This window comes from Spea bombifrons, chromosome 2 (assembly GCF_027358695.1).
Source record: "Spea bombifrons isolate aSpeBom1 chromosome 2, aSpeBom1.2.pri, whole genome shotgun sequence".
Taxonomy (NCBI): domain Eukaryota; kingdom Metazoa; phylum Chordata; class Amphibia; order Anura; family Pelobatidae; genus Spea; species Spea bombifrons.
The window spans coordinates 8,462,603-8,485,480 of record NC_071088.1 but is presented as its reverse complement, the minus strand read 5'-3'; the positions used below and the strand labels follow the sequence as shown (position 1 = coordinate 8,485,480).

Sequence of the window (22,878 nt, the reverse complement as noted above, 5' to 3'; positions counted from 1 at the left end):
ACTTTTTAGCAAATGAACAAGATATATATATATATGGATACAAAGTATCTGAAACCCTCTGGAAAGTGGAGTTGAACTTAATTTGGGGGTCCTGGTGGTCCTGCACTCACGCAAAAACACAACACCAAAGAAATAATCATATACTTATAATCCGTGAAGATTCTGTAGGAGACTCTTCCTATATTAACCCTTTAATAGTCCATCTCAGAGAGTCTGTTGCTAAAACTTGCTAATGGCGCCAACCAAACAGTTCCAATAACACTTCTTATCTAAACCATTACTTATTAAGAAGGAGGCTCCGTATTGGGCCATGGTGAGAACAGGTATTTCTAATGACATATAATTAGCGTGATGTATAGTGTGAAATAAACATGTTACTCCTACAGATTAATTGTATACAAATTTGCGTGCTGCGCAATGAAACGAGTGAAGCTCTAGACAAGCGTGTCAATAGCCACATACACGTTGTGAGAAAGAGTCATTGGGTTGTGGAGCTGACATTCGGCTCAGGAGTAGATAGAAGGTGGCATTAGCATCTCCGTCGGAACCGAGCCAACTGAATGGAGATGGATTTTGTTAACGTGCAATCCTTTGCCTTGGTTTTAGAGCTTTAAACCTGATGTAATCCGGCTCTCTTGTGTTAATCTCTGCTGTGATGATTTATTGACACCTTCTCCAGGTTGTGTGATCCCATCGCCTTCAACCGACTACAAATCGAGGGAAATCCGCTCGGATTGACTAGCAATAACGTCATCAATGAACCCAGGACCGCGGTTTTACCGAAGAAAATGCTTATTCTTAAGCGGTTGGTCTCTGCTTTGTACCAACATGGCCCTAAATCAGAATTTGCTTCCTTTTCAGTAAAATAAAAAGATATTTTAAGCTCTGTCCCCTTGGGAAAACATGGGGGTTTATCAATGTTTTTTTGGAATGTGATGTCCCAAATGGACCTTTTCGGTCTCCTAGACGGTTTGCCACTTAAAGCAGACAGCTCAGGACTTGAATGGAGGCCTCAGTTGCCCTGTGGGGTAACTCTATCCGTTTCACAGCACACAGGGTGGAGGTGACAGAAATGGTGAGGAAGAATGCAGCGATGCCTGGCACCCTTCCCCTTTGGCAGCCGGCCAGTGCAAACGGATTATTAGGTAATGCCTATTAACGAAAATGCAAGATATCTGTGTGAATCATAAATATTTGCTGTTCGTATATATGTTTGTATAAAGGGGTTGGACTTTTAGCGCTATACAATGCTCTTTCCCATGAAGCGCATGAATAAACTTGTTTTTAAATACTAAGGAGGTATTACAAGCACCGGTCTATCGGTCACTCAGGTGAGTGAGCTACAAGAATTAACAATAACATATATTTTACAGACAAGAGCAGATGAGAAAACCACATAATTTTGAGCTACGTGCACCAGATGAGTGTCGGATAAGTGTCTGCTACCTGACGGTGGGTATACTTATACTCTCCAGATCTGCCTAATGGCTCCAGGTATCACAGATGGTTACAAAAACTCGGGGGCAGTCCTTCGATCAGCAGGGGTGGTGCTTGACTGTGAACTCCCCTGGTCTGGGTCTTGCTCCTCCACTCACGGCTCACCCCACCAACACTCCCTCCCAGAACCCATTAACGAGGTCCTTAAGGAGTCCACCATGAAGCTCACTTGGGAAGTTCATGGTATGTAATTGAGTATATGTGCACTATTTGTAAAGTTCCAGAAGAGGGGATGTGTCTCAATTTTAAGGAGGTGCCACAAACAACAAAGTGACTAAACTGTAAAAGACCACTTCATCCCACCCATGACCTGGCCAGACTCCACCTTCAATATTACCTCCACCTGTGGTCGGATTAACATACTGATACAATATCAGCTAGCGTTAAAAGTAGAGAAAAATGATGAGTTAATTTTAACTTTTTGGATATTTGCTCCTAACACACAGTTAGAAAATCATCCCCGACGGGCAAATGGGTTGCTTTGCGGAAAACAGCGACTTCCAGAAGTTTGACAACACTGGTATTTGAGCCAAACTCATGCGTGATTCCAGAACTCTTGCAGCCATGTCCTCAAGGCACATGCTAGACACTGAGGTTCAAAACAAGGTAATTTTATACTAAAAAAAGCCAAGGAATGTAAAAAGAACTGCTATATATTTTTGACGAGATCTCCAGCTCACACGGCTAAATAATAAACATTTCTGGATGAAATACAAGTAGAGAATTCCCATTAATGGAAAGAAAAACAACGTTTCTAGATTGAGCCTTTAGAATGTCTTCCAGATGATTAAAAGTAGAAGAATGTACAGAAAACAGATATATAAATACAAACCTAGCTAAAAACCTTTTTATTTCCATGGTGTGGAGGCTACTTTCGGAGCCTCCCTACATTCCAAATGGCCTAAAAAAGGCCGCTTTTCTTTATGGGGTGAGCTTGTTATTAATTTTTGTCCCTAATAATTGCAAAATCTCCTTAAAGCATTTAGAAGAATATGAATATATTTATTATACATACGATTTAATTTATAAGTGCCTTTCTACTGTTTCTATCCACATCACGGTGGGTTTTTTTAGGACTTCCCAGCAGAGAGATCCCTCCATTCCTAGAAAAGAGGGACATGAGTAAAGGAAAGCGGGACAGAGGGAATCGGGTCCTAAAGAAGGACTGTCTTTTATAATGAGGGACACTTGGGAGGTACATATGGTACTAAGATGGATAAGACATCATTCGCTTCTTTTGCGGGGCTCGATTTTTCTTCCGTAAACGCAAAGCAATGAGCTTCTGCCATGGGCAAGCGATAGAGAGCCAGGCATATTTACCAATCCTGCCTTCTAATGTAGAGGTGGAAGGATGGATTTTGCTTTGGGGGTCCTACAGAATCTAATTTCTAACACTTTTGTTGCTTTATTGGAACAAAAACATATTTAAAATACAAAGCCGGCAAATTGTAAATGATGGGGCTTGCTGTGGGTTCCGTTTGGTGTGCAATGAAATCCTTCTGCGCGTTAAATCGGTGAAAGTGCTACATTATCGCTGCTGATCTGTGGGGGTTTTTTTTAGGTTTACTTTGGATCAATAACCCTTTCTGACTCCCACGAAGGCTGCGTTTCTTTTAAAGCGTGGAAGTGGATCGATTGGCGTGGCTGAGGTTAGAGGACAGATCCCCCGTCACATTACGATGAGCCGTAACGATCTGAAGCAATAGTAGTTTTCCATTTTATTTCCATCAATGAACATTTTTTTCATCGACTCTGGAAATGCATCATTCGCTGCTCCCAAGTGTCTAACAGATGAAGCATAAAAGGGGAAGCGATACCAGACCTTTCAGAAAAAACATGCATAAGATCCATTAAATACAAATTAAAATTAATATATATATATATATATATATATATATATATATATTGTTATTATGGTGGATTAAAGCATAGCAAGCACATGTTTTTTTGTCTAGAATGGCGTTGGGCATGCAAAGCTGTCATTCGGAATTCCGACACACCAAAGCCGACAGTGGATCCTGTGGTTTTCTATCGGGAACCGCATTTTCATCTTGAAGGGATACATAGAAAGGTCGTATCCACAAAGCTCCAGATACTTTGTCACAAAAGTGCCTATAAAATATTTAAGAATAAAAAAAAAAAAACGTATTCTGGATATATTTCAGTTTTTATGGTTTTTTGACCTTGACAAGTGAGTATACCATAAATAATAATTAGCGGATTAAAAGTTTTACGGAAAAAAAAAAAACGTAAAAAGTTTGCCATGCCTTTCATATATTATTTTTTTTTTAATAGATAACTTATCCCCGAGCAATAAATCAGAGGCCCTTCAGCAATGAAAGAATAAAGCTTTCCTGGACAGGAGGTGACTTAGAAATAAAATACGGGGGGCTTTGATGCTATCTCACCTGCTTAGTTAAAAGTCTGAGCTCATAATACATGTCCTCGGCTTCATTTTTCCTTACATTGAAACCTTAATCAGTCTTTGGTGTCGTCTTAGATTCAAGAGCCACATGCCTGTTTATATACCACCACTGTATCAATCTCTACCATCTCTGATGGTAAGCTGTTCCACTTATCTACCACACTCTAGGTAAATGATAATCAAATCCCAGAGTATTACATTCTTCTTGTAATACTGTTAGGGCTTGTCTTTATTTTATGCTATAATCGGGATCCGAGGATGTCTTGGCAAATGAATTGGGATTAATTGGGGATTGGGAACCGGTACGTTCCTCCCAAACTCATTTGGACCTCCTGGCGATACTCGATAGACGTTCTGTGTTCTCGGGACTGGCAGGCTTTGCGGCGGAGAGGTTAACTCTCGGTGGGGTGGTCTGGGAGCGAGACGAGCCGGTTCTGCCAGTAGCTTGTTGAACTTGATATGAAAGGTTGCAGTTTTGGCTAGCGGCCAACGGCAGGGCTGCTGCTCTCTTTCCGAGCAGTCTAACGCTCTAGAAGAACGCACACCTCAGACTCTTCCGTTTGTCAGCGAGGCTACACTGTCTGCAAGCACCACGGCATTAATAAAACAGCGGGGAGGGTTGCTTTTTTTAGAAGCGAACTTCAAAGGGAAGACTTGGAGAAGCAAGCCAACCAAATCAGCCCTTTCCACCCCATCCCTGCAGGAACCGTCTGCGTGGCTGGTGTGATTCGCTAAAATAACTGACAAACTTACAGGCAGAACGGATGAGATCCTTTAGTGAGCGTTGGCAGGGGGAATTCTATGAGAATTCTGGCTAAAATCACCCGGATTTCTCAGAAGGTAAACAAGGAGTTAAATTAATCTGGAGATCTCGTGGTTCAAGGTCCAGGAACTTTACTTCCTAATGATGTCATCATTATTAATAGATGTTTTTGTGTGTCGAACAAAAAGAACTGCTTGCAAAAAAAGAGCTCTTCAAATATGCAGACATGATGCCAAAATTTACTGTCACATTAATGACATTTTAATGATTTTTTTTAACCTGGTTTTGTCTTATTTTGGTCCAATAAACTCCTTTTATCTGCAGACCTGGAGGCGGCCATTGCTGTCAGTCATGTGATATTCTGGGTGACTTTTGTGCTCAAACACCACACTGACCTGATGCTTTATGGCAAGTCAGTTCCTCAATAGACTTTTATTAGTCAGAGAGTCCGGCTGGGCGATTAAGACTGAGTCATTCTATTGTTTATTGCAGGCTGTATGATGAGGAGTCAGTGTATAGATAGCAGAAAGCAGCGCTAGAACACACACAAATAGCTAATATGGAGCTGTCTGAAGACATCACGTTCAACCAAAACAAGAACTGTTTAACTAAAGCAGGAAAATATATTTAAAATCTATTTTTGATTAAATATTCAAAATAAATTTTTGGCGATGTTTGGTTTCTTGCAGAAAGCTGAGATTTGAGACAAAAAGGTGGCATTAATCACCGTCTCCTTTCCGCACACAAAGGCTGCTTGAAACAATCAACAACAATCAGCAACTTAACGCTCCAGGGAGATTAATGAATGGGATGAGTGATCAAACAGATCTTGAGAAATAACATAAGATTTAATACAAATATATTGCGTATTTTAATCGTTAAATACCATTAAATAGGTTTATTTCGTATACAGGGCCACAAAATGTAAAAATTAGTAAAGTAATAAATCCGTTCTAAATACGCATCATTTATTCACCTATAAGAAATGTATCTTTCTCCTGAACGCCTTTAATCCGTGACAAGGAATGCGTTGGGCAAGAGATTATAAGAGATGTATTATAAAAACCACAGCAAAGGTGATTCCACCGACCGCACGTAGAAATAAGTGTTTTACCTTTGGCAAAAAAAAAAAAAACTACATACAACCGATGTAATACTTTAAAATATTCTTTTTTTATATATATAATACACAAGAAAGGTACTGTAAACAAAGGAGCGGTGATTTTCCACCTGCTACATGAAGTAACCGTGTTGACTTAACCATTGTGTCCCACAGAGTAATTATCCGCAACGTCCCGCCTGCAGAAAGGCCGACTAAGTCAGATACACTGGAAGCTGGAATGGTGGTTTTGTTGACCGCAAAATGTTTTTCAGAGACAAAGAAGAAGGGAAAAAAAAAATTAAAAAAAAACGTCCATATTCAAATTAGTGGTTATAATTGGCTGGCGCTCGGGAATCAAACGCAGCGAGCCAGCGTTACTCAAAGACAAACACCGCGCTCAGCAAACACACTGGTTCTGTCTTTTGTATTAAGCTTTTGTAATCCTTTAACCTGATTGTTACATCACACAAGCCACAAACTCCGGAGGCTTTTTATGCAAAACAAGATATATTCAGCTGCGACGAAATAATCCGATATAATGGCTACCATGTCTGGAATCGTAGCCACATACCCGGGAACCCTCTGGGTTTGACCAGGAGTCTCCGGGTGAAGCACTGCTTCTCGTGGGTTTCTGGGTCAGTTTCTTGTGTGTCCAGATAGGGGAACAGCCCTTGGCCACACCCATTCCCCACCTACTTTCTGCTTAGTCCCCTCCCACACTCCACCCACTAAAGACTTCTGGGGCTAGCAAGGGAGGAGACAGGAGATTGGGGAGGGGGGGGGGCTAGCTGAACCCCCCATATTATGTCAGAATTACCATGACAAATCACATTCAAGAAAAACCACTATGGCACACGTGCAGGAAGCATACTTAAGTATGCTTCCTGCTTCCACTACAAGCAACCAGGGAGCCAGTCTATATATACTGCGATAACGAAAGAATGCCTGCACCGATCTGCATGCGCTAAAATGCACTGGAATCCAGGAAAAATGGACTTCATCAGTAAATTATACAATTCTGAGGTACAAGACTGTTCCCTTAAAATTCCCAATAAGCACCAGTTAATAGAAAGCCACCATTATTCAGTACGTAGTTTCAAAGTTAGTTCTTGGTGTTCTAATTCCTGCTTTATTTCTAGCATTCATTAATCTATTTAATTTTTTTGTAAATTGTATATATATATATATATATATATATATATATATATATATATATACACCAACTATTGTTTTTTTATTGAGATATTGTATGAATATGTGGAAGATATGGGAAAAAATTAATACTGACTAATAATAATAATAATAATAATAAAAAGTCTAAACCTACTTCCAAGTATGATTGACAAAAAATGGTTTAACATTGAATTCCTTGAGAAACGAGACATACTAGACATAACTCAGAGCCTGTTCAAACACAGCAACAGAACAGCGCAATTCATGCATTGAAAGGCAAATAGCTAACACCTTAGCAAAACAGCTCCGCATTGTGCGGGCCAATGGGAGAATGTCACCGACTCACCGAATGACGGAGCGAAGGGGCGTTCAACATAACCATTCGTACCCTAATCGGCTTATCAGACCAATGAAACGCTTTACGCCGTCTGTGTATTGTTAAACCACCTCGCTTTACTGCAATGCTGTGATTGGTGGCAGAGCCAGCATTACCTTATCAACTCCCTACCCTAAGGTCCTGTCTCTCTTCCTCCTCCACCAACGCGTTCAACGGCTGCCTGAGCCAATCAACAACAATCAGCAACTTAACATTATAGAAAAGATAACTTCCTGAGGAGGAATAATCATGCAGATCCTGGGAGTATAACTTTCTGCATGCTAAACACATAGGGTTCCTATATATGTGGGGTAGGCCTGGAGCTCTCCCTCTTCTGGGGTGGTGGCTCCAACGTTTGTGGATGGGAACTGGGCAGGAGAAACTTACCCAGTGACCCAGAGAAGCAGGGCTTCACCCGGAGACTCCAGGTCAGACACAGAGAGGTCCCAATATTACTCCGCACCCCAAGCCACATGTCCTGAGTTTATTGGATCAGTTGGTTCTCATTGTATACATAACACGTCATTAATGGACACTTTAAAGGGGTAAATGATTCCAAGGGCAATGATCTAACCAGAGTTGGCATTTTGGAGTAGAGCTGTCCCAAGAAACGACGCCATTGTTTGTGCGTCAATCGCTGTAAGGGGTTAATAATGTATCTATAAGTGGATTGGCGTTTGTCAGAAAGGTGGCGCATGCACTCGATCATGGCATTCAAAGGGAATGAAAGGTATCAGTTCGGCAGAAATGACTCTACACCAGAAGTCTTTTTGTTGGCTCTTAATAAACAGAAGTAAGTTCCCAGGAACAGGAAACAGAGTAGATGCCGGACATTTCCCGGCCAGGTACGAGAATCGCCAAACTCGAGGATTTGTCTCAACTTGTTGTGTTTTTATAAGTAATGCAAGCGCCTCTTCTGCTAAACTCGGTACTATTATGTATAATGGATTGTTAGTTCTTCGCCACACCGACGAAACATGAATAGCGTGGGATGTGGAGCAAATAAGCATTAACATATCCGCCATTTATTGTTTCATCGCATAAAAACACCAACACGCTATAAATATTCTGGGCAAAAATGTACAAACAAACAAAAAATTATTGAAGAATTATTTTCGGTAAAAGTTTGGGCATTCAACCCCCCCCCCGAATTTCCCCACTAAGACCCCTTGGTTTATAGGGTATGGATATAGGTGAGTGGAGTTAGGTCTATAGACGGAGCCGGGGGAACCTATCTCGCCCCTTGTGAGGTAGTAAAGCTTAATACCTCATTGTATCCCAGCGCATAGCTACATCGGGGGATGGGTGGGTCAATATGGCTAAATATACTATATTAATTATAATATGGAGCTGAAACATCCTTCCCTCAGCTGCTATCTGCTGGGTCAGACACGTGTTGGCTGTGCTGTACCGACAAACCATGACAGCAACTTCGGCAGCAGCTGATTCCGATTAGTGGGGAGCGAGCAGACTCCACGGGGAGCGAGACCGACGAACTTCTACAAGATTTTTATTCTTTAAAAATCTACTGCAGAATTCTGTGTGTGGTGTCAAAATCTTCAGTTATACAGTTACAATATATATATATATAAAATAGCAGATCTAAAAAAAGGTAACTCTTAGCGAGCATCTGCTGTGATCTGGAACTGGATCCTGGGGACGTCACCATGAACACCATCGTTTAGTTTCACTTCTTTGATACAAACATTCTCAGAACTTGAAGCCGCGAAGGAGAAAGTGAATGCGAATAGTTACTATAACTCTATAATATAGCAGAGCAAGCGGGACAGCAGCTTTAATAATAAGTATAAATTAATTTGCTTCTGTATGATAAATGATCATTTAGATTCTCAGGCTAATATTTATATCTCGTTTGGTCTGTAGACGTTCTTCTCGCGTATTGATTTGCTGACCTCCTTGGTTTTTTTTGGACAGTAGGGACAACTGAGGCTTCTAGATCAGCAGCGGATAGAGACGGAGGCTGCCATGGAGGAAGCTGAGACACTAAGGAAGAAGTTAAAAACTATGAAGAACCTGGAGGAGATGCTTCTGCTGTCACAGAGATCAAAGGTGGAGACAGTGATGAGACAAATGGGGTCAGGGCCAGGAGCTTTGGGATAATTGGCTGAACAATTTGTATCTGTAACAAAGGAGTATCACAGTTTGGAGGAGGCACAAAAAAAGAATTAGCAGAGCTGAATGAGAACTTGAAAAGGGAATTAGATGCTTGAAACTATAGGGCTCAAAAGGCCGAGCGTGAATTTCAGAGGTCACAACCGGTGTTCAAGGCCACCTTGATAGAGTTTAGCAACAAACAAAACAAGCTCGGTAAAAGACAAATGGAGTCCCAGAATGAAATCATGAGCCTGAAGAAGAAAGTGGAGCTCTGGCAGAAAACCCATAACTCACAACGAGCAGCCAAAGAACCCATCGGTCGTCCAACACTTTTCACTCCTCTACAGCGTCCAAGCAAGTCATCTGTCCACCACTGGACTCCAAAGGTTCACAGAGGACAGTGTGGACCTTGACTTTACCTTTGCTAATAAAACATTGGAACCACTCTGGTCCAAAGAAATGTAAAACTATTTGGTGTAGACGTGATCTCAATAAAACCTGTTACATCTTTTAGCAAATTATACAAAGGGCTATAAGAGTAGAGGCCTTCCCAAGTGGAATAAGCCAAATGGCTAATGGTTGGAGTAAATGAGAAGAATGAGGGAGAGAGTGGCAGCTCCAGTTCAAGGTTGGTAAATAAAACAAATAAAAACACAAGAGACTTTATAGAGTTGTGGATGAACTGAGGAGCATTCCGGTAGAGGTGGAAAGGACTAACAGAACAATTGTTATATTTTGCTTGTTAGCAAGGGAACAGTGGAAAGACCCCCAACCGGCACATGCCTCTGGTGGGGCATATGAGCCATTGGCGAGTGTTCTACAATCACAGCAGGACAGTTGGCACGTGTGTTTGTATGACTGCACTGGAGCTACAATAAACTGACTTTTTGTTACCTTTTTTCTGAGATCAGAAAAGGTTAAAATTAAAAACCCAAAGAGAAGATCCGTGTGGAAATACCACAGTCAAATAAGGTGACGCAAGTGACACTTGAATGTCAGCGCTCCGGCCCCTCTGTGACCTTATTATTTACTTGTTCAGGTAGAACGCGGTCTGACTGCCGTTTCTGAGCAGGAATCCCTCCGCACTCCGGACTCGTGTTTTGGATCCGAGGTATAACGATATAATGATATAATATATAATAATGGTGTTTTTGGGAGGTTATTCCTCTTTTGCTGTAGAAATGCATGCGGTTGCAAACCTGTTGCAGTCGGCAAAAACAGGAAGCCACCAAAATACATGTGAAAAGCAGGGCGGATGTCTTTTAACTGCTGGAGTTAAGAACAAGAAGAACATTTAGCACCTCACCCTACAAAACATTTTGCAAAACAAAATAGGCTTATGACGAGATTAGGGTCAAAGCCCACCAAGAAATTCACTGCCAAAACAGAGCTTCCTTTGCCCGCATGTGTGGCTTTCTGTTGGGTGAATGCATCATTGACCATTAACGGCGTTACGTCTGCAATGTGAATATTCCTGTCTTCTACAAAGAGAGAAGAAGAACCTTGCGCTGGGAACAAATGCGAGACGCAATCACGGCCAAGATAACTTCCTGCCATCTTACCTGCACCCAGTTTCCATGGACCGTCGTTACCTGGTCAACGTCATGACCACTAATGCATCTTGGCTCTACTCTACTGGGTTTTGCTGCAGACACTTCTCAATGTCTGATCTGTATGGAAACCCTTGTGTGACCCCTCACAAGAAAACATACGCAACTAGGTTGTGTTTAAACTCTAACTCAAAGAGAACTCAACAGAGAACTTCCAGAATCTTCATATTTTTTATGTTCCATAGAAACATAGAATGTGACGGCACATCCCATCCGGCCCGTCCAGTCTGCCCGTTTTTCCTGCTGTAAAGACTTAGACCTTAATCAGTCGTTGGTCTCGTCTTAGATTCAGGAGCCGTATGCCGATCCTAATGCATGTTTAAATACCCTCGCTGTATTACCTCCAGCCCTTCTGATGGGAGGCTGTTCCACTTACCCACCACCCTCTCAGTAATGTAAAACTTCCTTACATAGGATTCCAAGATCTATACAAGTAAGAACACACCACTTGGGACTATAAATGGGATTGTAATGGCAACCAGGTGTCCACATGACAGGTTATGCCTGATCCATTTGGAAAATGAATAACCTAATTAACACTATAATGTCCAATTACTGTTTAAATTCTCATATCCTATAAACAACAGCTTTGACAAAGTCATTTAAAACAACTAAAAGCAGCAAACGAGTCGCTTTATAACAAAAACAAGCCGCGCTATAAAAACAAAGTGTAGGAAATGTTTGTTCTAGGTGTTTCCCGAGCGTAATGATAATTATATTTAATTTACCCTGCAGTAGTATCAGCAATCTATTCACAAGCTGTTGTCTCCTCAAACAGAAGAACGGTACGGCTCAAACACCGTAAACAGTGGAAACCTCCGACGTGTGGCTACCGCGTCAAAGCCAACCTCAACAAGCCATGCCTCGTCGGGTGTTTGTGTAAAAACTCGACTAAAGCAAGCCCATTTGTGTTTTGCGGTCGCTCTACCGTGAGGGTAGAGCGACCGCAAAACACAAATGGACTTGCTTTAGTGATGGGTGATGCACATTTTTCTCTGCAAATCTACACATTTTGGATCAGGATTTATTACATTGGAGGAAATTATCATTTTTAAGAGAAAATTTGCAGTCATGACAATATTTTTCTACAGACCCTTTACTGGTTTGACCCTGCGACCTTGTAAGACATCTCATTAAAAAGAGTGGTGACATCTTCCTTATAGGATATTAATTAGATATTTTCTTTAAAAAAAAATCCACCATAGACCACAAAATTAGCATTATGTAAACTCTGCGACCTTTCACCCCAAGATGCGGACAAAGCCATGTCCTATGGAAAACCGGTTAACAACCCTAAATCATAACCTATCGGTAGTTCTAAAAGTTCATGAAGATCCATAGTTCATGAAGATAAACGTAAAAGAAGACAATTTACAAGAGGGTGAAACGGCTTAACGATCACAAGCGATTTGGACATTCCGTTTCTCTGGTTTTATAACATACCCCCCCCAAAAAAAGGAAATATAAACGGAAATAGGGGTCGAAAGTAAGTGTGTATTCCAATGACAACGGGACATCGAGCGTTAACAGGTTTCATAGAAACTTAATGCCTCACTCTTTAAAGTACTGAAGGGGCTGGGTTAATCTATATAATTAACACATTTCTTTAGGAAACCGAAATATAAATATATATATATATGTATGCAGCATGGCCCAGCTGTGACCCGTGTCTTCATTAATGGGAAAATATTGTAGAAAAGTCTGCAGGGTTTTGGAACGGGGCTGCGTGAAATCACTAGAAGACCACAAGTGGTCCGGGAGACTCCAGATACGCAGCCCCATCGTAGACCTCAGACTGTCCATCTGGCACACGGGGCAAATGCCGCTGGCCAACAGAGCCACGCGCTCACCGGTATTACACTCCAGCTTATATAATTCAATTTAATATAATATAGCTTTACATGATGTAAAGTAGTGTGCTGGAGTGCATATCGAACCACACTTATGGAATCGGGCAGCTGGTGAACTTAAAGTGCCAGGGCCATCATTGCCCTGACTGCCCCATCATTACCCTGCCTGCCCCATCATTACCTGCCCCAACCCATCATTGCCCTGCCTGCCCCATCATTGCCCTGCCTGCCCCATCATTACCTGCCCCAACCCATCATTGCCCTGCCTGCCCCATCATTGCCCTGCCTGCCCCATCATTGCCCTGCCCCAACCCATTAACATCTTTGATGCTATAAAGAGATCCTGGGTGTGCGAATTTTGATTATTGCTGCAACAAAGTATAAATACCATATGGATAAATGTATGTTTGTTTGTGGCATTAATGGGTGGAATTCCTCCATAGTGATTTAACCCCTTCCTTTGACTAACAGGGACCATCTGTGGCTTCGTTCTTGAAAATATTTGATTTTGGGGATGTCTCCGTAGAAACTGACAGGGTTATTGACAATTTTAGGAACCCTTTGATAAGATCTAGCAGACTGGAGATTCACAAACATGAGATCGTGGATCATACCAATAAAATAAAGAGACTGAAACCTAAATTGGTACAAAACACCGTAGATGTTTAACGAACAATGAGTTATACATATCAGTTTAAATCAAGTGAATAATACAAAGTGACAGTGTTAAAGGGACAGTAACACTTTCCAGGGGTCGAGTTTTAACCCTACACACTCGTTTCTCAGACCATGGAGTCTTTAGCTGAAGTTGATCTTTTATATGGTCAGCGCAGAAAAAAAGATATAGAAAGCTATGAAAGAATAGAAAGATACGATTTTTGGGACCTCAGAGGTCCCAAAAGACTATCCAACTTTACACCAATGAAAGGTATATCCATTTTACTTATCAGGAGATCATGGAATTCCATTCCCTTTGTTAAAAAACACAACATAAGAATTGATTAGGTTTTCTTTGTAGCAAAAATAGATAATGATTCGGAGGAAAAAAATCACTCCAAATCGTCTATTCATGTTAAATACATTATTTAAAAATCCATAGCCTTACCTCGTCCGGATCGGCCAACAAATCTAAGGTCATTAAATCGGGCTACTTGATTCTTCATGGCGGCTGTGGCGTTTCGGAGCTCCGCAGAATAGTTTTCATCGTTTCCAGCCATGACTGTGACCAACGTGCCATCCGGAACATCCCCTAATCCTACCACCTGGGGGGCAAAGAAGGGTAAATTATTAGAGAGGAGGCTGCAGACGGAACGGAGGAATCCCACAAACTGCGTATGGAAGCACGGAGACAATTCTTTCCATATCACCGGTAACATTTATAAACTATTTATAAACACGTGATAATATTTTTATCGGAGTAATCATTTGAATCATGCGATTAGGAATAGTCCTCCTGTATCTGTGATGAGCTAGCGTCTGGTGTGTGGTACAGAGATACCACGAGCGCAAACTGTTAGGCGAGTCGTAGATTTTGTCTCTTTTTGATTTCTTAATCCCTTATTGCAGGAGATTTATTGGTGAAGGCAGCACATTAATTTTAGCATTTTCCACGTTTACTGATAAAAATGAGTAATGTAAGAGAGGTGGATACATAGATAAAAAGAGAACGATGGACAGACAGACAGATGGATAGATAGATAGATAGATAGATAGATAGATAGATAGATAGACAGACAGAAAAAAGATGGAGAGAGAGCGAGATAGATAGATAGACAGACAGACAGACAGATAGATAGATAGATAGATAGTAGATAGATAGATAGATAGATAGACAGACAGAAAAAAGATGGAGAGAGAGCGAGATAGATAGATAGACAGACAGACAGACAGACAGACAGATAGATAGATGGATAGATAGATAGATAGATAGATAGATAGACAGACGGACAGATAGATAGATAGATAGATAGACAGACAGAAAAAAGATGGAGAGAGAGCGAGATAGATAGATAGACAGACAGACAGACAGACAGACAGATAGATAGATAGATAGATAGACAGACAGACAGACAGACAGATAGATAGATAATAGATAGATAGATGGATAGATGTTGGATAGATAGATAGATAAATAGATAGATAGATAGATAGATAATAGATAGATAATAGATAGATAGATAGATGGATGGATGTTGGATAGATAGATAGGATCCAGTCCTAGATGAAATTTCTGGAAGAAGCACTAACCAGTTTTTCGGACAGACATACGGCAGAGATGAGACTCGGGGGGAGATGGAGGATGCTTCAATGCTTTTAAGAAATTTTCCTTTTTTTGGGCAAAGGCTAAAGCCGGCAGAGCACCCAAAACGTGCAAAACGCAGCCTAAGCGGACATGACGGGACCTGCCGGGGGCTGCGGGTGCTCGGTGTAAACGTTAAAGGATTAGCAGTGAGCCCGCTAGGAGTAATTACTCCCCTTCAATCCCCCGCTGAACCTTAAACGAGAGGGGCTCGTGTAAAATGACAAATGTCATGGAGACCTGCGATGGCTTTTTAATTGGCTAAACCTTAGCACAGCCGTCAGCTAATAACCCCCCCCCCTCAAAAAGAGGCCCTTTCCCATTAAAATTATCTACTTTGTCTTTCTTACTAAACGCTTCTCTATAGTAAGGTGTCGGGGGGATCTCGGGCCGGCGGCCGATCAGCGGAATGATATATAAAGTGACTGACGTGCTGAATTAGCATTCGATGCCCTAATAAGTGGAAATCCAGCATGTGAAGTCTCCTTTGTGTTCGTTCCGTGTGACCCCCGATGCTTCCGAGGAGACGTTTGGGAAATCACTGTTTCAATTTGTTCCGACTTTCACAAAAGCAACTCGTTTTGCACGCGACCCCCCCCCCAGCGATTGTGATGCATAGGAAGTGAATTTAATAAATAGCAAGCGAGTGTTCCAAAGCCGAGTTCTAAATAAGGCCTTAAAAAAAAAAATATATAATTATAATAATAAAAAAAATTAATATATATATATATATACGGTATATAAGTGCGGTATACGCTTCGTGATATAGGAGTTGTTTCTATTGCCTTGAATGCACTTGGAATTTTATATTAATTTTTATTTAATTTTTATTTCATTTTAATTAAAAATATATATTTTGTTTAAAGTATATGTGATATTATTCCTCTTATTATTATTGTGTATAAAATTATAAAAGTGGAATTTCATCTCATCCTATAACGTTTAACCTTTCCAGTGCCAAAAGAGATCCTTTGCGTGATGCGGGAGGCAGGAATTAAAAAATACAATGATTCTAAAAATAAAATCTATTTTTAAATGAAAGACAAAAAAGGAAGTTTGCGCATGGATTAGGCTGTTTTTTTTTCTCTTAAATTTCTTTCTTTTTTTTAGATTCTTTGAAATGTCTTTTAGGCAAAATGTCACTGGACTACGCAGCACTTAACATGTATACATTATGCTACGCATTTCACGATAATGTAATCCTACCCCTATGGTAAACATATACGGTGTTGGGTATAAGTCAGCTTTTTATGCTATTAAAGGGAACGTGGCTCTGTGTTAAAAAAAAAAAGTGTCCAAATATGTCCCTTTTTACTGTTTTTTTTTTCTTTAAGGATTCTCAATCTTTAACCATTTGAATGACAGAGGATGCGGTAAAGCCTTCCTCCTCTCTGCAGCCAATATAATATTTAATTTTTACACCAATTAACATCCACAGCTCATTAACCCCTTCATGACAACCCCGTACATGGACGGGCTCACAATGGGTTTAAGGACAACCCATTGTCCTTAAGGGGTTAAAACCTTCTTTACAGACTTTTCAGGGATCTGCTGTATTTCTTTATTTTTTTTACCGCCACGTATTAAAATTCTCACATGTACAGCATGGAAACAATTCTGCAAAAAATAATAAACTGATTTAGTGCTTTGAAACCGCAGGTAAACACATTACCATACCTGGGAACTCTCTAAAAGAACCGGGACTTTTGGAATATTAACCCCTTAATAGCCCATCGTGAAGATTCTATGCAGTGACTCGCCAGACGTGTGACTCAAATGGCTCTGATACCGGCCCTCGTGGGAACCTTGACTTATCATGATTCAAACTTAAATTAGTCACCTGCATTCAAGCAGGGATTTCAACCATAACATGCTGGTAGCAAAGGCACCCATTGAGAATCTTATATATGATGACAGTGGGGGAGAATAGGAACGAGTCAGCCGCAGATTGTGTGGCCCCGAGAATCTGCCCCTTCACCCTGAGATTGGGGCAAAAACCTTGAAACCTTGAGACTCACATTAACCTGCTCTATCTTGTACTTTATCTAGGGGCTGAAATAGTTAAAAAATACTTTATGGCTAAGATTATTTATAAAAATCAAGTTGGTTGCAAACAAAAATATAATAATATAATTATTTTAGGTGCATTGCTTAGCAGGATGTTTTATATATATATATATATATATCCATCTATATCCATCTATATATATAAATATATATATATATATATCCATCTATATCCATCTATATATATAAATATATATATATATATATATATATATATATATATACATACACGAGAACCCGTCATGGGAATGAAGACACTTTTCACCACGCGTGTGTCCTTGAATAAATTCTAAATGATGAGGCGTGTTGTGATATGACACCTTTACACTACAATTATTATTACTTGAGTACGAGGGGCATGAAGCCCCTATAACAGAAACAGAATTACACTACATGATGCGAGGATACGAATTGGGGTAAAATGACGTTAAAATGTATTAATAACCAAACTTCCAGGATAGTCCGCGGGTTATAGTCTATGGATTATGTTACGTTTAGATTTATTATTACTAGCTATTGATTTATATAGCGCCATCATATTCCACGGTGCTGTACAATACACTTTTTTTAATTTAACCCTCAAATGTTCTATTATACTCAACTGGAGATCCTTCGCATGCAGTTAGCATTTGATCTCGAAATCTGACCTGAGAAATAAATATTGGAGCCCATTTTACCCGATGTGGATATTTAGAATTAAACTAAATTTAAATTTAAAGAGAACTGAGCTGGAACTCAAATGGCAGATAAGAAAATATTAGCATCAAATATATAGGCGTTCTAATAGTTTTAGAACTAATTAAAATGACCCCACTGCACAGCGCTGCGGAATATGATGGCGCTATATAAATCAATAATAAGGAAAATGCAAACAAATATAATATAAAAAATATAATATATATTATTTTACATTATATATTCTATTTTTAATATAATATTTATTTTTTTCTAGTGGATCTCCCCTCCATATAATGGGATTTTATATTTCGAAAGATCACAGCGAATGCGTAGAATAAACAAATATTCTATCTTATTCCTCCTGATGCCAAATTTCTTGCTATGAATCAAACTTATTACATTACGTTACATTTATATAAAGGACGCCGGCCGGCAGATTCTGTAGCTTTCATTTTTTTTTCTAGCCGTTCTGTAGATTTTAAAATTTAGCGTATATTTTTGTGCACGATATTGAGCTTATAAAATAATATTAATTCATTCCGATTTATTACATAAATATTATACCGTTTTCCCTATTTGTGTTAACTCTTTGATTTCTGTTAAATGATCAAGTTAACTTTTGCCCGCACCCTGTGGTGCGACTGGGCAAAAAATCTTTTGTTGTAGGTTTCTTAATTTGAAAAACATTCTTTTTTAAAAAAAATTCCATATTAAATTAACCGTTCGTATAGCTACTAATTACTCCATAAACCCAGCTGATATTTTTGCATAAACAGAAAAGAGTACATCTTGTACCATCGAGTCGTCTGTTGTAATCAATGAGGATGCTGTTATCACGTTATAAAGAATTGTAAAAAAAATATATAATAATAAAAACCTTCTCAAATTAGGCAGAAGCCGCATCGTCTGGAAAACCAGCTCCGGGCTATTACGTCATTTCAACTAATTTAACATACAGTTCTTAACACTATTAACTATTTCCACGGCATGTATCCTATAGATATGATAAAAGGATATTACTGGGTTTATTTAACCTATCTGACAAATGTCCAGATTAAATAAAATATTATTAATAATAATATATTAATTATATATATTAGAATGATATAATAATAATAAGTATCTGTATGTGTTAAGGGGTTCTTTTTAATATTTTCTGGGGGGAAAGGACTTAAAAGTGCGTTTGACAAACAGAAACATTTTTTTTATGGGGGAAAAAAGGGAATAAAATGTATTTTTGATAGATTTTAGGATTTAACACTTTGAGTGCTAGAGCAGTGAACCCTCCAAAGCAAGGAGGTGGTCTCCCGGCACACAAAGGGTTAGGGTATGTATGTTTAACTCTTAAGCTGCTTTGAGAAGGACCCTTCTTTAAGCGCAAATTGTTATGTGATGCACTACTTGTTATGCCCGTTGTACAGCGCTGCGGAATATGATGGCGCTATATAAACCAATGAATAATAATACTGCGGGGAGGGCTGCTTTTCAGGTGAGCACATTTAGCAGGTATTAATCGTGTCTGCGGGGCTTCTCGCCCATGAAACTTTTCGCCAGGCGTTTGCATTTCAGGACAGTGAGTCAGGAGTGAAATATTTTACAGGAATATATCTCTTCCTGGAAGCATCACACGGCCCAGACAGCGAGGGCGAGGAGCGGGGTATCGGGGGCTCGTAACACGAGCGTTTAAGGAGTGTATAGCAGAGGGGGCAGCAGGGGGCCGGTGAGAAGTGTTAATTCTTCGCTATGTGCAGAGGGATACGCTGCCAACAGCGAGGTGCTTTTGCTGCTTTGCTGCATTCATAAAATTTCTGCTATTTGAATTAAATTATACTTTGTGTACATAAAAGGAATTTCTGACAAAAAGAACGTTTTTTACATTTTTGAGACCAAACCGCGTTGTAAAGAAAACACTGGATGCCAACATCCTGAGAGTATATATTCAAGAGTATATAATATTTTTTATTTCATGGGCTTTTCAGCACTATATTAAACTGCCACTGAGTATTGGATTGTAAGCTTATGAGCCGAGCCCTCCATACCTATCGGTTCGTCTTAGTCTGTCAGTTCTAGTTTTGTCAGACTCTTTGATTGTGGAAAATAATTAATATTAACTATCAATAATAATTGTTATTAATATTATTAGTGACTTCTGCAATGGTGCCTGTGTTTAAATCCATATCCTACACCTATCAAGAAGATCTGTAACTAATGCCAAGATATAAATTGTCATGCAAGGGTTAAATGACACCAAGACTGTACATTCAATTATTATACAGCGCTATGGAATATGACAGCACTATATAAATTAATAATAATAATATTAATAGGTTATTAATAATAAATAATACCTATACGCATAGAAAGAATGTTGTGTATATATATATATATATATATATATATATATATATATGTATTAGGAAATATTCTAATGGTTACATTATATAATAATATATATTATAATATCTTTAAACAATAAGTAGTTCGGCTTCTTGTCAGGAGAGTAAAGAGACGGGAGGTGTTATGGCGGAGACACTTGTCTTGGGCCGGTGCTCTTATCGTCGTTATTCTTCACATCCCCCAGATAAATGGGTAACTCGCCTCCTTAATAAGTATGTTGGAAAAGCTGGATCCGATTTCTCCCCAGAATACTCGCTTATGGGTACAGTTACAAAAAATGTTATAAATGATAATAAAGTAACATTAATAAAATATATATTTATATAGATACGTGTTAAAACTGATAGATAGATAGATAGATAGATAGATAGATAGATAGATAGATAGATGGATAGATGGATAGATAGATAATGGATGGATAGATAGATAGATAGATAGATAGATGGATAGATAGATGGATAGATAGATAGATAGATAGATAGATAGATAGATAGATAGATAGATAATGGATGGATAGATAGATGGATAGATAGATAGATAGATAGATGGATAGATAGATAGATAGATGGATAGATAGATAGATAGATAGATAGATAGATAGATAGATAGATAGATAGATAGATAATGGATGGATAGATAGATGGATAGATAGATAGATAGATAGATAGATAGATAGATGGATAGATGGATAGATAGATAATGGATGGATAGATAGATAGATAGATAGATAGATGGATAGATAGATGGATAGATAGATAGATAGATAGATAGATAGATAGATAGATAGATAGATAGATAATGGATGGATAGATAGATGGATAGATAGATAGATAGATAGATAGATGGATAGATAGATAGATAGATGGATAGATAGATAGATAGATAGATAGATAGATAGATAGATAGATAGATAGATAGATAGATAGATAATGGATGGATAGATAGATGGATAGATAGATAGATAGATAGATAGATAGATAGATAGATAGATAGATAGATGATAGTTAGTTCGGGTCTATGTATTGCTTTGATTGACAGGTGTACTTTAATATGTTACTTATGGGGGCAGGTGGTCTGGGGCAGGTATATTGCATCACGTGTATCATCTTATAAGTTATGCCCCCCGCAGGGCACGTGTCTTACCTTGAAGGCTATAGGCAGGGTCTTGTTGCACCTCCAGTGGGTCGGCAGCACCGAGCAGAGGAAGTTGGGGCTGTCAGTCCGGACTAACTCTCCAGGGTGATCGGACAAAACTTCCACCATATTCCGGTCTGCAGTCCTCAGTTTGCCCACCAGGGCGGCGCTGGTGTCCGGAGCGCTCAGGGTCAGTGGCTCGCTCATCTTCCCCGGGCTCAGAGTGGTGGAGGGCGGCGTGAAGCGGCGGCTGGTGCTGGTATCTACGGGGATACGCATCACAACAAGCCTTGTGAGTAAAAACTAACGGGTGCAATGGGATCAGTACCCCCCAAATGTGCCACGATCTGCCCCGGGGGGAGTCAGCGAGTCACCGCAGTCCAGGGGCAAAGAGCTCAGACAGGACAGGGACCGGTAACAGGTATCGCCAGACGGCGGCAACAATGTATCAGTTCCAGAACTTTGCAAGTCAGTTTAGACAGTCACAGAGACCCTGCGAAACGGGGCATTAAAGGGTTAATCTACACAACAGCAGGCATCGGGACCATCGGGGGCTTTTCCAAGATCATTCTCTAATACACAAAACACACGGGTGTCTTCTGCCCAGAGGTGAGTGCCTGCCTCCACTTCCTACGCAACCAGAAGTCCGACTGGTCCCCAGGAGCTAGCAGTTCTTCTCCAATGACCAGAATAATGACAGACAGCACAGATCCAGTCCCGGGGTAAGAGGTCCTCTCCTGCCCTGCCCTGGGGCTGTGGCGGGCTGGCTGTGGGCTTTTTGTGGGTAGACTCAATAAAAGCTACCGGCACACAAAGAGTCCCGGTGACTCAGGGGCAGCCTTATTAGAGAGTTAACCCCTGCGCTGCTGCTTGTGGGGGCGCTGACAGCTTCTCGCCCCGGCTCCCGGGTAACAAGTTCCTGCAAACTTCCCGCAGTTCGTCCGCTTCCTGATCCCTACGAGAAGGAGCGAGGCTGCTGCTTAATACCCCTGTCCGGGCTCCGTGCGCCGGGTCCGCTCGGTCCCTCCACCGGCTCTATGAATGAGGCTGACTGGAAGTCAATTTGCTTTTACAGTAAGAGTTCGGTGGAATGTCATTCCCTCCCGGGCTCATTTGCATAAAGGGGAGCGGCTTGGGGCGTGGCTTAGGGTCCCGGGAGCGCTGGCAGAAGGTCTGTCCGCCCCCAGCTACTGGGCGTGTGTCGGAGGAGCGCCCCGGGCACGGAGGGGGGTATCTGGCTTGTGCCTGCCCCGGGCTGATCACAGAGGGGTGCTTACCGGGGTCGGTGTGCAATTTGCACTGCCACCCCCTCCTGTGGAGCCTGACAGGGGCAATTAGAACATAAAGCGATCGTTTCACCTCCTTTATGCACTCGCAGGCATACAATCATTG

General features: G+C 40.4%; 1 protein-coding gene across 2 annotated transcripts in view; it reads right to left on the bottom strand.

Annotated features, from left to right (window-relative positions):
* Window positions 1–22,500, bottom strand: part of RUNX1 (RUNX family transcription factor 1) — a 62,159-nt gene extending 39,659 nt beyond the window's left edge. For both annotated transcript variants that reach the window (XM_053456492.1, XM_053456493.1), the window contains exons 1-2: window positions 21,496–22,500; window positions 14,017–14,173 (exon numbers count right to left, since the gene is read on the bottom strand). In XM_053456492.1, the coding sequence (XP_053312467.1) occupies window positions 14,017–14,173; window positions 21,496–21,765 (427 nt within the window). In that variant the 5' untranslated portion in view covers window positions 21,766–22,500. The remainder of the gene's footprint in view (window positions 1–14,016; window positions 14,174–21,495) is intronic.
* Window positions 22,501–22,878: the final 378 nt, after the last annotated feature.